The sequence below is a fragment of the Budorcas taxicolor genome, chromosome X (genome assembly GCF_023091745.1).
Source record: "Budorcas taxicolor isolate Tak-1 chromosome X, Takin1.1, whole genome shotgun sequence".
NCBI lineage: Eukaryota > Metazoa > Chordata > Mammalia > Artiodactyla > Bovidae > Budorcas > Budorcas taxicolor.
Genome location: NC_068935.1, coordinates 129,238,135 through 129,256,195, shown reverse-complemented (window position 1 = coordinate 129,256,195; position 18,061 = coordinate 129,238,135). Strand labels below are relative to the sequence as shown.

Sequence of the window (18,061 nt, the reverse complement as noted above, 5' to 3'; positions counted from 1 at the left end):
CTCCTGGCTCCTGTCTCCTCTCGTCTCCTGTCTCCTCCTTCCTCTCTCCTGTACACCTGAAACTAACACAACATTGTAAATCAATGATACTGCAATAAAAATTTTTAATAAAAAATAAAGTTTAAATGTTGCGATGTCATAAATCATTAGAGTGATAATCATAAATCAGTCAAGTGATAATCACATTCTTTCATTGCACTCTTGGTGCATGGTACATTAGCCAAACCCACCTCTATTCCATTTCTGGATTTCTTAAGCTGTGGAAATGGGCTTCTTTTTGGTCATTTGACCATCTGGCTCTCTCATACCCTCTCTAGCCTCCCTGGGTCCATTCTTGAGCTTAGTTTTCATTGCTTATTCTCTGCACACTTTGGCATTACCTCATGGTTTCCTGACTCGTGTGAGAGAAGTCAGCGTCACAAGCAGGCTTGGCCAAGATATTTTCTCCTGCTTTCCAGCACAGAGCTCTGCAAACAAAGACAGGTTATCACATGTACCCGAGAGCTGCCTGGGAAAAGCAGGAGCTGTAGTTATCAAAGTTGGAACCTGTATGAAATATGCTTTTGTCTCCGTTTTTGTTGCGCTCAATCAGGTCAACAAGTGTTGGCTAAGCGTTGAGCGTGGTTTCCTGTGGGATTGTGTAAGGCCTTGCAGGACAATAGACATTTGGGGGGCACTGAGTAATGTGGCCATTTCTGACTTTGCAGCTGGGAAAATGTGAGGCAGTTTGCTGCCGCTGGAAGGAGGACAGCTGGGGCTGTGTTCCTGCAAGAGCAGAGCAACCTCAGAGCCGTGGCCCTGGGCAGCAGGACCAGCCAAAATGGTGCGTGTAAGCTGCAAGTGGCTACAAAATAGGTTTGCATCTGGGTGTTGTAGACCCTGAAGTTCACAGACGGGGTGGAGAGGGGAGCACTTTAAGAAAAATACTGCAAAATTATGAATGTGACATTGATGGGGCTCTTTGGTGGGGTCATGTCATTCAGGGGCCTGCTATATATAGGAAATTCACTGGAAATTCCCTCCTAGCTCAACATCATGGAAACTGTCAGGTTGTGTGTACATCACCATTGGCTTGATCTGGCTTTGTGTCGCTTCCTCTGCTGATTTTCTCCATACTATTCTTTAGCCATTGCCTTTCCAGGACTTTTTTTCTTCCTTTAGTTGTTTTTTTAATTGAACTATAGTTAATTTACAATGTTGTATTAGTTTCAGGTGTACAATAAAATGATTCATGTATATATATATATATATATATATATATATATATATATATGTAGTTTTTCAGATTCTTTTCCTTTATAGGCCCTTCCATGACTTTTCATACTGGCTTCATAACTAGTCCTGAAAAGATAAAGAAATGTTAGTCAAGCCTTCTTTTATTTACCTGTGTTTTTTGATGTTATTTTAGCTATGAGTATCTGTTCTTAGCTTCCTGAAGTCTCCCTAATTCAGGGGTCTGGGGTATTTTAGATGGAGGTAGAAGGTGGGAGGGAGGTGAACCACACAGTTGCAGCCAAATTCATAGAGTTTTGAAAGTTCTCATGGACCCAGATGGTTTCATTGGGTTTAAAAAGTTGTACAACTATAATGTAGTCTAGGTCAGTGTTTTTCAAACTCTCTTGTGCACATAAGTCACCTGGGGATCTTGCTAAAATGCAGATTCTGATGTACTGGGGCTGGGGTGCGATCTAAGAGTGTGAATTTAAAACCAGCTCCCAGGGTATGTTGATGCTACCTGTCCATGGACCACACTTTGAATAACATCCAAATATTGATTTGTTAGAAATCTGGTGGCACAAATACACAGTCCATCTGATTTTAAGGTAACCAGTCCCTGGACTGAATTGTAACAGACCCACAGAGCAGGTGCTTGTTGACTAGAGAAGGCATGGGGAATCTTCTTCCCAATACCTCTTATCCCTGGGGGGGCGGGGCCAGGGGTGCTGGGGGAAGAGGGGTGAGGCTTGAAATTTATGTTGAAGGTCATCTCACTGTCTCCAGTTTTTAAACTTCACTATGATCTTTTGAAAAATTTCACCTACAGAGTGATGAGAGGAAGGGGTACAGGTTTCTGGAACACCTACTAGGGTGCTAGGCATCATACTGCCATTTTCTCTCGACTCCTCATAATCCTTCGAGGTAGTTATTGTTTTACTCCCTTTACAGATAGGGAAGCTGAGGTTTAGCAGGGTTAAGTAACCTGCCACATTGCACAGAGAGAGGGCAAGGATTTGAACCCACCAAAGCCTGGTGCTTTTGTCCACATCAACCTGTATCCTTAGCAGTGTAACGTGTTAAACAAATTCAGCATGAGGTATTAGGATGTGGATTTAGCACTTTTTGCTTTTTTCCTAAGGAAGGTGCCCAGAAGGGTGTCCTGGGCAGAGGGGAGGGAGCAGAAGGAAAGAGGTTGCTGAGGAGAAGGAAGGGTTTAGCAAAGCTCTATGAGGCACTGAAGACGAAATTTCACACCTAAAGCAAATATTAGCTCCAACAGGAAAGATACTGGCATTTTCATCTTCTTTGTCTAAAAATGGCTTCACAAAGTGTGTAGTTTTCAAAAATTCATTTTGGAGCAACCAAAGTATGGTGTTTCAAAATGCTGGATTCAAGTGTCACTATTAAAGGATTTCTGTCCATGTCATGCCAAGATCAGTTGTAACTTTCTCTTGCCTGCAAAACATCACATGAAATGGGGACCTGGCAGCTTCTGCGGGGTGCTTCCCAGGTGGCACAGTGGTTAAGATACATAGTTTCCGTGGAGCCAGTATTCATCTCAGGCCAGGGTCTTAAGAGTTGTATTTTTCAATCACTTTACCTGATTCTGAGTTAAGCTTTCTGTTCCCGTTTAACTTACCATCATTTTTTTTTCCAGTAATTTAGCGGAAAGATAAGCAGGCCTGGCCTTGGGCAAATAGTGGAAGATCAAGTTTGTCACAGGTCTAGCCATTTTGGGTCCCAGTCTGCACTTGGAGCGTCTTCCCTTTCCTTCCCGGCCTCCCTCCTCCACTGCTTTCACACGCTAGGTATTATTTTAATATCCTGACACCTATCAAAATCTTTAGGTAAATGACATGCAAAGTAAAAGAGGATAACTAAATCAAATAAAGGGGTAAGAAACTGCTACCTTCACCTCTCAATTCTAAAAACTAAAGCTTTAAAGGCACCATCCTGAGCCAGTCAGGAAATATACACATTGGTTTCAGGAACTATCCGATGGCCCCGTTTAATTGTACATACCTTTCTCCCTTCCTTTCCTGCTTCCTGCTCCACTTCTGCACCACTTAGAATTTATTCCAACTTCTGTGGTTGTATGTTCTTGCCTATTTTCAAAATGTGGGCTAGAGTTTTGTTGTTTAACAGTGCTTTGGAGGTTCCTGCTGAAAGATTACTTAACGGGTCACATCTTTCTGGTATTTCCAATAAAGGTCCCTTGTGTGGGTCTGGCAAGACTAAAATTGATGCCGAGTCCTACCATACTGAAGCTGAAGCAAGGGTATCATATGTTTAGCTGAACACATAGATGTTTTAGCATATTTATTGCCATGAAGGGGTGGGCAGTGTCCCAGGCATGACACCAGTGATCTGTCTCCCTGGGCTGTGTCTCTCAAGTCACACTGCTGCGATTCTGGCTAAGTCACCTAAGCTGTTGGGGCTCAGTGTTGCTTCTGAAAAATGACTTACAGGGTTTCTACCACCTTTGATACCCTGTAGCCACCTCCCTTGGAGAAGGCAGTGGCACCCCACTCCAGTACTCTTGCCTGGAAAATCCCATGGACGCAGAAGCCTGGTGGGCTGCAGTCCATTGGGTCGCTAGGAGTCAGATACGACTGAGTGACTTCACTTTCACTTTACCACCTTTGATACCCTGTAGCTACCTCCCTCGGAGAAGGCAATGGCACCCCACTCCAGTACGCTTGCCTGGAAAATCCCATGGACGAAGGAGCCTGGTAGGCTGAAGTCCATGAGGTCGCTGAGGGTCGGACACAACAGAGCGACTTCACTTTCACTTTCCACTTTCATGCATTGGAGAAGGAAATGGCAACCCACTCCAGTGTTCTTGCCTGGAGAATCCCAGGGATGGCAGAGCCTGGTGGGCTGCCATCTATGGGGTCGCACAGAGTCGTACACGACTGAAGTGACTTAGCAGCTAGCTCCCTAAATTTAGGTTAGAGTGTTCTCTGATTAGGAGGATTACACAGCTGGCATGTTCTTCTCTATCATCAGTGTTATGGTCAAGAATATGGGCTGTGCATATACACAGAAAACAAACTTCTGGTTACCAAAGGGGGAAAGGGGAGAGGAGGGATACACTAGGGGTTTGGGATTAACAGATCACACTAATATATATGAAACAGAGAACCACCAAGGACCTACTGTATAGCACAGGGAACGCTACTCAATATTGTGCAATAACCTCTAAGGGAAAAGAATCTGAAAACAATATGCATGTGTGTATTATATATATATATATATATATATATATATATAATACACACACGTCTGGTTAATTCAGCATGCACCTTTTATGCATTAAAGGTTACACATGGTTGCTGACTTCCTTACAATACTGATTTCTTCCAGGTTTTTCTGCCTCCCCTGCACTTTAATCTTCCTAGTTTCATGTGTTTATGGAAATAGGCAGCCTGAGCTATTTGGTAAGCAAATTGATGCATCTATTCTATGTAGGTACTGATATATGAGTATCCAACCAAATCCTACCAGCTTCTCTATGGAAATAGATCTCTGGTTCCTAGCTTTAGGATCGAATTTTCTTCTGTTTAGTTTCTTTTTAAACCTTCCCAAATGAATTTTCCTTAAATGTGGGTAGGCAGACCTGACTTTGCTAGTCGCTGGAGAGGTAGCTGAGTCAACAGTGGTCCCAGAGCCCTGTTGACTTACTGTGCTAATACAAGATAGGAGACATGCTATTTCTAAAAATTAGTCCTCACCATAGAAATGCCTCCAACTTAGAATCTATGCTAATCTCAGAAAAGAGGGAAGTACAAGGAAGGGACAGAAGAAAACAGGAGAAAGGCTGGTTCAAACTTGATCGGGAATCAGGTTTTGTCTCAGAAGAAAGTGATCGGGAGGTGAAAAAAGTGTGAGTCATCCAAACAGGGTTCTTTAAGTTTGTTAAGATGCTCGGAGTCCAGCTTAGGGAGTGGAACTTTGAAGGACATCAAAAGCAGGTGGCTCCGGGTGTTTATGACATGAGAACCATGGATTACAGACACATATGTACAGCATGTGAACTCATTTTTGTGAAAAGAAACAACTGCCTATGTAATTTGAAAAAAAATCTAGAGGTATATTCACCAAAATGTTAAGTTTCCTTTTGCTTGTCTGTACTTCTTGGTTTTGCTGAATAAACACATATTCATATGATTTTAAAAATGAAAGCCAAAAAATTCACAAAGGTTAGGATTTGGAATAAACATTTTTGTTAAAATTTGACAAATTATATTTCATCAGATGCAACAATGTGTATAAATTCTTGGAGTTGTATTAGAAAATGTTCTGGAGGACTTGGTACCTTCCTTTCTAGTCAATGTCCTTCTTCCCTTCAATATACAGAAGAGATTTTGTGAATTTCATTTGTCAATGGTTTCTGTGGTTCATTATACTAACTTTTTAGATAAAATTCCCCAAGAAAGCATCTTTCATGTGATAAATGTGCAAATTCCAAAAACAGAAAAGCATGTGTATCACATGTAGTACCAGGAAGGGCTGTTCACAACCTTGGACACTGGAATTTGCATTTTTAAAACAGTGCTTTTTTTTTTTTTTTTGAGTTTGTGGGATGTTATTTCCCTGATCAGGAATCAAACTCTGGTCCCCAGCAGTGAGAACATGGAATCTTAACCACTAGACCACCAGGGAATCCCCTAAAACAGTGCTCTTAATTTTATACATTGATTCAGCATCTGAAATAAATGTTGCAACATTAACTTTGTATTCAACTAACCACCACATCTATTTAACTACCACATCTATTTAACTATGACTCTGCTTTGAGGAAGAATGTTTCAGGTGTGGATATAAAAGATCTTTGACAGATTTCACAGTGTTCTCTTTCTGCTTTGTTAATTTTTTTCATGGAGAAATTTAAAAGGCAAAAGTTCCCTGCACCTCTGACCAGTATGATATGGCTCCTCCAAAGCGGACTTTAACAAAAAGTAGACCCTTCATAGTTTCAGTAAATCTTCAAGTGAATTCTCTTCCAGCCATAGGCTATAGGTGTAGAAAATAATCTTATCTGAACAGGCTTCATCATGGAGGCAAAGGTGAAAGGAAGATGTGATCCCTGCCTTCCCAGATCCGGCTGGGTTTACTGCACCCCAATCTCTACCTCATTTTTGAGTCCAAGGCAAACAAACCAGTGACCATGGAGAATAGCACTCAAAGGAATTATACTTTTCTTCCAGATAAAACAATATTCAAAGTAAAAAGTTACAAAGACTTTACTATATTTAATGGATAAGATTACTACTTCTGCCTAAGAGAAAAGCAATACCCTTGGAGAATGTTGCTGCTGCTGCTGCTAAGTCGCTTCAGTCGTGTCCGACTCTGTGCGACCCCATAGATGGCAGCCCACCAGGCTCCCCCGTCCCTGGGATTCTCCAGGCAAGAACACTGGAGTGGGTTGCCATTTCCTTCTCCAATGCATGAAGGTGAAAAGAGAAAGTGAAGTCGGTCAGTCGTGTCTGACTCTTAGCGACCCCATGGACTGTAGCCTACCAGGCTCCTCCGTCCATGGGATTTTCCAGGCAAGAGTACTGGAGTGGGGTGCCATTGCCCTCTCCATGGAGAACGTTAGAGGGATTCATAAATAATCGCCTGATCCATGTATGAAAAATGACAAAAGCTGAGTTGCTTGATTCCCATTTTTAGAGTGGCGTGGCCTATGTCAGGAGGGAAGCTGTCTGGGCCTGAGATAGTTTATGCTGTGTCAAGCTGAGTTTCTCAGTCTCCCTTTCTTCCACTCCCCTACCACAGCGGGCCCATCATACTCCAGGGCCATGCCCGTTAGTGATTGGATGGGTTCACTTGGCATCTGCCTCCATCCAGACAGAGCAATGTCTGTGTGGCTGCTTCCTGATCAAGTGATGAATTGGATGCAAATACCTTCTTTTTAATGCATGACCCTGGCATAGCCTGAAGGAATATGAGTGGGGTGCCTCAGAGCAGTGACTTTTCAGAGCAGTGACTTTTTGCCTAGAGCTTGAGAGTTAAAGACGTAGAAGCACACTTCTTCGGCTCTATCGAAATTAAGGTGAGTAAAGTTAATTACCTTCAGATTATCAGCAAACAAAAAAGATAGTAATGATTGGGCATCTGACTGCTAAGAACCATGTGATTTCACAAAACAAAGAAGAACATAAGGAAGTTGTTCTCTTGTGAATGACTACTTAGCGTTCCTTTTCATTACCAGACCTGGTATCAGACAGAGGGTTGAAGCAACAATAGAAATCAGAAAACGCATTCATTTTCCAGAAATAGCTTAACTTTTAATGTTCTATGCAGTTCTGGAAGAAAAAGCAAGAGTATTTTTAGCTTATGAAGCACCAATTCTTTCAGTTCTTTTACATCTCTCTTGATAACTTTTGAAAAAGTTTAATGCTCAGAAATAGTGAAAATTATACCCATGTCCTTTATGCTAAAGATTGATCATGTTCAGGGGTTGTGGTGTCATTCACCAACAATATCAGAGTCTCACAGTAGTTTGGACAATTTGGTCCAACAATTGACCCCATTGGTGGAGGGAAATTTCAGTTGATCAGTTACTTCAAACATGGTGAACTGTCAAGAGTTGAAATTTTTAAAAGTTGGATGGTATTCAATTCAATTCAACAAATGTCCATAGAATACTTTGGGAAAAAGGAGAATTTTGATGTGGTGGTCTGGAGGGTAGTGTGAAGATGGTGAATGTATGATCCAAAGTGGGGGATGAGCACACATAAAAATGATATTAAAAAATCAACATATTTATACAAGTCACAGCCAAGGCAGTAGGAAAAAAGTGCAGGTATGTGTGCATTTAAGAGTGTGCTTCATTCCATTTTCCTCTGTAGTTATAAATCTAATTTTTTAAAACTAAGAGGGCAGCAGAGGTTGACATGGTTGGATAGCATCACCGACTCAGAGGACATGAATCTAAGCAAACTCTGGAAGATAATGAAAGGACGGGGAAGCCTGGTGTGCTGGAGTCCATGGGGTCGCAAAGAGTCGGGCATGACTTAGTGACTGAACAGCAATACTATCCCTTAACGAGAAATAGTTGAATAAAAATCATGAAAGCTAAAAGAGAACCTAGCCAGATGGTGCTAACACTCATTTAAATCACTTTCTTTTATTTAGGACGACAATATGGACACAAAATCCATTCTAGAAGAACTTCTTCTCAAAAGGTCACAGCAAAAGAAGAAAATGTCACCCAATAATTACAAAGAGCGGCTTTTTGTTTTAACCAAAACAAACCTCTCCTACTATGAATATGACAAAATGGTAAGACTCTTATTTATTCCATTGTTTTTATACTACTTATTTTTAAGTCTCTACAAAGTGCTTAATATAAGGAAACAGATTTCTCAGCTTACACAGTAAAAACCAACTTGTACTCTCTTATCCCATTGTCTTTTCTTAACCAAGTTATAATTAACTCAAGATACCAGTGTTAGTCACTCAGTCGTGTCTGACTCTTTGTGACCCCATGGACTGTAGCCCGCCAGGCTCCTCTGTCCATGGAATTTTCCAGGAAAGAATACTGGAGTGTGTAGCCTGGTGTGCTGGAGTCCATGGGGTTGCAAAGAGTCGTACATGACTTAGTGACTGAACAACCAGGGGATCTTTCCCACCCAGGGATCAAACCCAGGTCTCCTGCACTGCAGGCAGATTCTTTACCATCTGAGCCACCAGTGAAACCCATAATTCAAAATAAAGGATTTTTCAAACATTGGTTAACTTTACTAAGGAAAAGTGTAACTTTAGAAGACTGATTCTCAACTGAGGGTGATTTTGCCCCCTAAAGGACACTCAGCAATGGCTAGGACCATTTTTGGTTGGTTGCCATCACTGAAGGTGGAAGACAGTTTGCTATTGGCGTCTCCTGGGTGGAAATAAGAGTATTTATATGCAGCTGAGAAATCTATCATGGTAGAAATACTGAATGAAAATGCGTTGTGGAGTTAAACCTTGATGATACTGAGTAGATTAACCATATGGTAGGTGATTTGAAATGTGTTTCAAGATTATCAAATAATCAAGTGCTGCTTGAAGATTTGCTTTGGGGGAATTTAATTAAGTTTATGTCCACACTCGAAAAATATATTATGTTGTCATTGAATTTTTACTATTACGGAATAATTAGAATGATTTTCACATGCTCATGTCACCTCACAATCTCTCCCTCCTAAGCATAACCTTAACTTCATGCATTTCTTTGTGCACCACTGTATATCACATGAGGCATCTTATATTTTCCTTTTAATTCAGAAAAGAGGCAGCAGAAAAGGATCGATTGAGATTAAGAAAATCAGATGTGTGGAGAAAGTCAATCTTGAGGAGCAGACCCCTGTGGAGAGACAGTACCCGTTTCAGGTAAGGGGAAAGATAACATTCCATTGGACGGATGGCTGTTCTTCTAGTATTTTCTACTATGAACTCAGTATTGAGGGGATAAATAAAGACACTGCAAAATGGTTCATTAAGATGATGGCGTGTGCTTATATTTATGTAACCATAGACAGCATTCTCAACCTCTCTCTCTGAATTTGTAACATCCCCAGATGGGAGTTGGGCAGTTTACTAAAATTCAATCCACCAAACTCCCTTCCCTAGAGGGAGAGAAAGATAGATGAGTGTGTAAGCCTCAGTGGTCTGACTTGCCTTGGGGTCTGATGATCTCTTTTATCCAAAATTGCAGAGCATTTCCATTACACTGCAAGATACTAGGCACACTGTCAGGAATAAAATGCCATCCCTGTCCCCAAGGCATTTACAGAGCCTTAGGCAGCGTACCCATGGTGTCCCAGAAAGCAGAAGCTGCGCTCCTCACTCCAAGAGGTCAGGGAGACTTCCTGCTGGAGGTGATACTTGGGTTGGGAAAAACAATGGGGTTTAGCCCAGCAAAAACAGGAGGGCAGCAAAGCCAAAGAAATAGCAGATGTCAAGGCACTGGTAGGCGGGAACAGTACGGCATGTTTAGAGAGATCCAGATGGTGCTTAGAATTAAGCAGCCCAGTGAAAGAGTGACAGGTGGGTCTGGAAAGGTGGGCCGGGCCATATCATGAATGGCTGCTAAGGAGTTAGAGTTTTACCCTCAAGTATTTCAAACACTGACCTGCTGTGAAGACTGTGTCTACAGTACAGGTGGAAATGGCTTGATCTAACAGCTTCCCTCCTTTTATTATATTAGGAATATTTATCAATCTGCTCTAAAGACAGACAGACTGTCCTTCCAATGGTCAGATTACCCTGTGCTAGTATGAGGGAACAATGGCCAAAAATGAAATAAAATAAAATAATCCAGTCAGTGAACAACCCATATTTCCAACTTAAAAAAAAAAAGAACATTACTCAGTTGGGAGAAACCAGGGGGAGTATGTGCTCATGGCAGAAGCTCTGAAATGAATATCACCATGGCATGGAATACTCAAAAGTACACTGGCTTTGATGCCCCACAAATATTCTCAACCTCTGAGTTTGTTTCCTCATTTGCAGTGGGCATAATCTCATATTTTTGTAGAGTTGAAAGGGAATAAAAATGTTAAACTGTCTAGAAAAGAGCATAAATGCAATGTATTGTTTACCCACAAAAGCTGAATAAACTAGAGAAGGATCTGGGCAAGACATTAGAATGTTCACACATCTCACCAAATGTCTTAAAAAACAGAAAAATGTTTATCCTGGGGACTCCCAAGGTGGGACATGACCATAGGGAGTCACATTTTAACCCAACATAAGCATGAGCTATATAATGATCAGAATGAAAGGAAACTGACCAGGATGACATAACAAAAGTAAAGGACATCCCATCCCTGAAGATATTTTCCAGAATAGAGCAGAAAAACACTTTGCAGTAGGCTACAAAGAGAGTCATGCACTGGGTTGGTGGATGGACCAGAACACTCCTAAGACATCTGTAATGCCTAAGGCCTTATACTCTTATAATTCTCCATGGCTCGGGGATTCCTGCTGAGACCTCCATATTTGCTGCTAGATGCATCATTGCTGTGGTTTTCTGAAGTGTAAACATATCTGGGATAAAATATATTGAGGGGTAGGGGATAAAAATAACTAAATTTAATAAAACTCAATGTTTCTTTTGAATAACAAAAATTTTGTAGTTGCACCAGAGTGAACTATAACACAGTTACATTGAAACACACCAAATATTTTCCTTTCCAGATTGTCTATAAAGATGGGCTTCTCTATGTGTATGCATCAAATGAAGAGAGCCGAAGTCAGTGGCTGAAAGCATTACAAAAAGGTACTCTTTTAAAAGTCATAAAAGGGAGTTGCTGACTGAGTTCTTTGAGACTTGGTGGAGAAAAGACGTGGCAGTAAAAGGGCCTACTGCCAAGACAGAATCTGTTGATTTTCCTACCAGCCTCAGAGAATGTGATGCACTCATCCTCGTTTTGCATTCTCTTTGTTACCTAAAGGAAGCCTGGGGATCTGATTCCCTTTCCTGCCTGGTAGCACAGAGCTGGCCGTTGTGCGTTGTGCCATCCAGCAGCTGGGAGGAAGTCAGGCCACCTGCTCTCCACCCACTGTGCTTGCCTTTATCAGAGCGAAGTCTAGGTCCTCATGGGGCTCTGGCAGCTCCTGTAGCTACTGTACTTTGGATGTTTATAGAAATTTATGTCTTAACACTTACAAAGTACTTATTGTTTGCCAGCTACTATGTCGAATAGCTGTAAAACACTCTCTTAGGTAATCCTCTTGACAACTCTATGGCAAGCAGTAATATTATTCTCTGTTTTCTGGATAAGTGAAGTTAAAAAGACATGGCCAACGTCAAATACCTAATTGCAAAGAACATATAACTCAATTACCCAAATCCAACTTTTAAACAATACAGTATAAATGCCAGGCAAAACTGGGAATTTGATGAAACATTTATTTAGTGATTCTTAGGCTGCCCTGGTAACATCCTTTGGCAGAAGAGAGAAAATTAATAGTAACTTGGCACTGTGATGTTTCTCCCTAGGATATTTTTATTTTAAAGAGGGGTAAAGGTGTAAGGACAATACTTAACTCAAACGAGGCACTCTACTGGTAGAATTTAAGATATTAAGCTCCCAGAGGGGGATGATTTTGTTTAAGTTTTAGATTCAGGTTCTTTTTCACCACACCTCAAATTACAACACTTAGACATCCACCTGCTCTGCTGCTGCTGCTGCTCAGTCGCTTCCGTCGTGTCCGACTCTGTGCGATCCCATAGATGGCAGCCCACCAGGCTCCGCCGTCCCTGGGATTCTCCAGGCAAGAACACTGGAGTGGGTTGCCATTTCCTTCTCCAATGGAGGAAAGTGAAAAGTGAAAGTGAAGTCGCTCAGTCGTGTCCGACTCTTAGCGACCCCATGGACTGCAGCCTACCAGGCTCCTTCGTCCATGGGATTTTCCAGGCAAGAGTACTGGAGTGGGTTACACCTACTCTATTTTGATGCAAATACATGCTTTTTCACTGCTAGGGCTTACTTTTCCCTTCATGTGAAAGGGTTTAGCATCCTATTATGTAGGAGAGGAGGTCCAGGGAGGAGAAAAGTCACCTTCTACCTGCCACCAGCTCGCTGAAGTGAGAAGGGCATCCTTCTTAGAGTCAGACTGTTCTGCTTTACTGTGTCATCTACAAAACCATCTAACACCTCTGGGTCTCAGTTTCCTGACCTGTAAAATAGGAGGTCAGTTTTCTTTTTTTTTTTTCCTGGCGCAGTCACAAGCTACAAATGTATGACTCATAGATACAGTAAAGTGTCTGAGACTCAAACACAAGCCACTGTGTCATCTCGGGACCTTCGGGAGGAACTCTAAGATGCTGCTTCCTATCCAGTCTTCTTTGCGGTGATTTGCCAGGGGCACTTGCTATGTAGACACTCACTGTGGAGCTATCTGTCATGCACTAGGGTCCTGTGTGGGTCTTTCTGGAACTATATATGCTAGGCAGGTTTGGATGGGCCCTGGGCAGCTCTGCTGCTGCTGCTAAGTCGCTTCAGTCGTGTCTGACTCTGTGCGACTCTTCTCCAATGCATGAAAGTAAAAAGTGAAAGTGAAGTTGCTCAGTCGTATCTGACTCTGCGTGACCCCATGGACTGCAGCCTACCAGGCTCCTCTGTCCATGGGATTTTCCAGGCAAGAGTACTAGAGTGGGTTGCCATTGCCTTCTCTGCCTGGGCAGCTCATGTAAAGGCAAATGGAACATAAAAGGAGAGCAGAGAGAGAAGCAGAAGTGACTCTGGTAGCCTCTAAACTGAGAGAGAGCCCCTATCACTAGGGCTGCCCTGTGCACAGTAAGCCCTTTGCACCACTTAGTGATGCTTTGGGATGCAGGTAAAAAGACACCACACAGCTGCTCAAACAAATACATGTTTGTTCCTCTTCCAAAACCAGAAGTAAACAAGCCCAGGGCTAGTGCAGCAGCTCAATGAAGTGAGCAGGAACACTGGCTCCTTCTAGAGTTCTGCTCTGCTACCCTTAGGGGCTCCCAGAAAGGCTCTGAGCTTTCCCAGAAACCTTTCTCTGCAAACTCTTGCTTGTGTTTCATTGGCCAAAACTGTGTCTCATGGCCATCTCTGTGTGAGAAGGAGGCTGGAAGACAGCATCTGGCTTTTCCAGCCTCTGTGATGGATGATAGCAAGAGAGAAGGTAGGTGAGATCAGCTGTCGGGGTGGCCAACCAATCTGCCACAGGAAAACAAAACGGTTCCCTCACTCAAATCCTTTCTCCTATGAAGTTTCCCTGATCTAGAATGACACCACAGCCCTCCATCCGTGTCCCAACGTTTTTGTGTCTATTACTTGGCTCAGGCATTATAAACGAAGGTGGACACCGGAGACAGGAAATTTCCCAGATGGTAACCTACATTGGGTTTGGGCTGATTCAGGAGTGTCAGCTACCGTGGCTCTGACTTCAGCTGACCAGATGTGAATAAAGTGTTCCTTTCTTCCCAAAAATTAAAACTGAAGGGAGTTTGGCAGGGAACTGGGCACGTGAGCACTGGAATATAGTGGAACGAGCCTGGGTCTGAGTCTCAGATGTGCTAGACCGTGAACTTGATCAGGCGACATCTGTGCCTCAGCTTACCTGACTCTGTGAGAGCCATGGTAGCAATAGCAGCTCCCCTCAAGTTTGCTGAGTAGTTAAAAGAAGTGGTGCAAGTGAGGGGAAATATGTAAATGTGAAGTCCTATACACATTTTAATATATGAGTTTCTCTTACTGTCATTATTAGATGGTAGGAGTATTGCAACGTGGACTTCTGGACTTGATTGGAAAACAATTAGTTACCCAGGAAGCTAAATTCATGTAATAGGAAGTAATAGGAACTCTGGTACACAGAGACCAGGAGGTTACGGAGCAGAAAGGCATGTAATGTACCCAAGGAATTGCAATGACCATTAGGGACTAAGGTCAAGTACTAGTGTTTTGTAATCCTAACTTCTTTTGCTTTTTGTGACTTCTGTAATAATTTCCCTTTAATTCCCATTAATATTTGGTAAAGCTCTTTAATGCCAAATTTTTTAGCTAAGTTGAGTTGAATTAAACTAAGGAAATGATATCATTATAGCCCACTGTTCACTGAGCACCTCCTCTGAGCCACACATTATGCCGGATGCTTTACATACATTGGCTCATCTCCTCCCAATGACCCAGCAAAGTAGATATTATTATTCCCAGACACTTCCTGGAGTCAGGGTTGTAAAGAAGGAGCATTGTTCTCCTGGTATCAAAATACGGAATCCTCAAGATGAATATAAAATCAAGAAGGAAGAAGGTTAAGTCACACCTAGACCAGCCCTCCCTACCTGGAGACTCTTCTTGAACTGTTCTCTACTAAGACCCTTTACGTTTCTCTGCTGCATTTTGAGAGAGGTGAATTTGTTGCAGACACAGTATCATACTCCAATATTGGAACTTCATTTCTTTGCATTTAACATTGCCCTATTCCCACATTTTTTTAAAATACACACATACTCCTAGAAAAGTAATCCCATATTCCTTAGTATTATATTCCCATCTAATCCTTTGTGGAAACAGGTCAAAAGTCACAAAAGACAAAGAAGGGACAAGGAACTGTTCTAGACCAAGAAAACCTAGATTGGATCCTTGATCAGAAAAAAAGTGAATGATTACAAAGGGTATTATTGGAAAAACGGGAAAAATTTTAAATACAAAATGTATATTAAGTACTAGTACAGTATCAATGTTAAATTTCTTGAATTGATCATTGTATTGTAGTTATATAAGGGAATGTCCTTGTTAACAGAAGTTACATGCTAAAGTATTAATGGGTGACATTATTTAGGTCATGATATCTGCAACTTACTCTCAAATGGTTAAGCAAAATAATGATAAAATTTTAATAATATGTATGTAAAAAAAGAGACTAAGAAGAAACAAATGTGACAAACAGTTAAAATTAGGTGAGTCTGTGTGAAGCGTATATAGACATTTCCTTCACTGTCCTAGCAACTTTTCTGTACACTTGAAATGTTTCAAAATAAAAAGTGGAAGGGGGAGTATATGTTTATTGGAAATTTCTTTTCTTCTTGTTAAGATCTAGTCCTACTCTAAAATCCTAACACCAAGCTGATGTGTATATATATTTTCTAGTAGGTATTTTTTTTAAGACTGATGTAAGTTATTGTGTGTTCTCACTATAAACATGGTTAGACTTTTCTCTTTGGCTTTTCAACTTCTGAGTGAAAGACTTACATCCTTTAGGAACCATTTGCTCTTAGGCTGGTTACTGGCAAAATGAGGTTTCATTGTTTTATGATGACAGCACTTACTGATGTGCTTCTTCTCTTGGGTCAACATTTGCTCATGCTGTGTTTTCTTCCTGCCTGCTCCCCAGAGATAAGGGGCAACCCCCACCTGCTGATCAAGTACCACAGTGGGTTCTTCGTGGACGGGAAGTTCCTGTGCTGCCAGCAGAGTTGCAAAGCGGCCCCAGGATGTACTCTCTGGGAAGCATGTAACGTGACTCCTCTGTTGGGCTGGACCCTGGGTACAATGCCCTTTAGGCAAAACTGGCAAATGCCAGAACAGCTCGCCAGTTCGGGAAAAGAAAATGTGCCAGATTGGTCGGCATCGTGTATACCCAGCCTTGAACATGCTATCTGACAAATGAAACATAATCCAGAGTCAACTGAGTCATGTTCCATAAAATAATAACAACACGAACATCTGCCATTCATTCATGTCATGAGAAGTGTTTTTAAAGGGAAATCATAAATCAAGAAAGGAGCTGTTTATTTCCTTCCAAAATTCTTCCTGGTTTAAGATAAACGCCAAAAGAGGAGAATGTGGTGAACATATATCACCATGGTTCATAAACTAACATCATAAACTAAAAACACCAACATTCTTATAAAAAGTATGTCAAAGGATAAAATATAAGTATTGCCATAGATACCAAAATGATGGATGGCCAAGTTTTCAAAGATAAATTTAAAATGCCATTCTGTATATGTTTGTTGATTTCCTCATAACAACAGAGAAGGTAGTGTAGGGTTTGCTTTACGTGCAGATTCTATCCAGAGTTATATTTCTAGGGAGATCTGTCTGTCTGAGACTTTATCCAGGGACAGGAAGCCCACTGAGTGGCTTTGAAGGCCTAATGGAGGGAAAGAATTATACTGTTTTCTGCTTGTGCCCTGTGGAGTCCTGTTCTATCACCAGGATACTTACATGAAACAATCATATACTTTAGAAGCTTATCATTGTTTAACAACATTAAGTTGTTGATAAATAAAAAGGAGAACTTGTTTTGGTAACAGTTTTACCAACCTGGACAAAATATGCTTGGATTATAACTACTTTAAAGAATTATATGAGATCAGCTACATGCTAACAACTTCAAGAACTGTAGAACAAACAGGGACATGAAATATTATTCAAATTCACTGAGAATCATGTTAATGTTACTACTTGTAATTTTATACAGTGACTAAATATTCATTGTGTTTCCCATCTCAATGAAACTACACAGTGAAGATTTACTGATCTTAATTAGATCACATTGCCCTTTATACTCATGAATGATAATGATTCACTGAACTTTACAGAATGTACTGTGTATGGATCTTCCCTCCAGTGTGAAGGCCAGAGAGTAATGTTTCCTTGTAACAGTAATCATTAACCCCAGTGTTTCTGTCTGTGGTTGGCATTATTACTCAGCAGGCCAGATTCCAGCTCTGGACTCACCCTAACTTCCTGAGAAAGAGCAAGAAAACAGGCCAGAGAGAGCACTGTCCTGGGATCATCTTCCTGGCCTCTGTCTGCATGGCACTTGCCATGTGTCCTGGGTGCCACAGGCTCTCTGCCAGCTTCTGAAGAAAACTACAGAATTTAGTAGAGGCGTTAGGCTCACAGGCAGTTGTGATATTGTCTATCTGCCTAAGTGTAATTTACTCCCTCAACCTCCTCCTCTGTGAGCTACAGGGCAGCCCACAGGGACATCTACGAGGAAGGAAACAGTTGGGCATCTTTCCAAAGTACATGGCCTAAAGTAAGTTGACCATACACCCCAGTTTGTTTGAGACAGTCTCATTCTTCAGCTGGGGACCTGGCATAATTATAAAAGCCTACATATCACTGTCAGAAATGTCCCAGCTGGGTCAATAAACCATACGGCAACCCCACTTAAAAGGCATATACTGGTTTCACACTCACAGCCTGGATATTTATCTACACATGTGAGTAGAAAGAAAAACCAACAATTATACTAAGCACAGGGAGAGGAAAAAGTTTAGCATAGATCTGTTCACTTGTAAATCAGCTATTTATATGCATTGCGTGTGAGCCAATCAAAGAAGAATCAGACCCAGATTCTG

General features: G+C 41.5%; 1 protein-coding gene across 1 annotated transcript in view; it reads left to right on the top strand.

Moving 5' to 3' along the window:
* The first annotated feature begins 748 nt into the window (after window positions 1-748).
* Window positions 749-18,061, top strand: part of BMX (BMX non-receptor tyrosine kinase) — a 44,729-nt gene continuing 27,416 nt past the window's right edge. Inside the window, exons 1-5 of the mRNA XM_052663337.1 lie at window positions 749-823; window positions 8,362-8,508; window positions 9,496-9,600; window positions 11,410-11,491; window positions 16,081-16,200. Coding sequence (XP_052519297.1) covers window positions 821-823; window positions 8,362-8,508; window positions 9,496-9,600; window positions 11,410-11,491; window positions 16,081-16,200 — 457 coding nt within the window. The 5' untranslated portion in view covers window positions 749-820. The remainder of the gene's footprint in view (window positions 824-8,361; window positions 8,509-9,495; window positions 9,601-11,409; window positions 11,492-16,080; window positions 16,201-18,061) is intronic.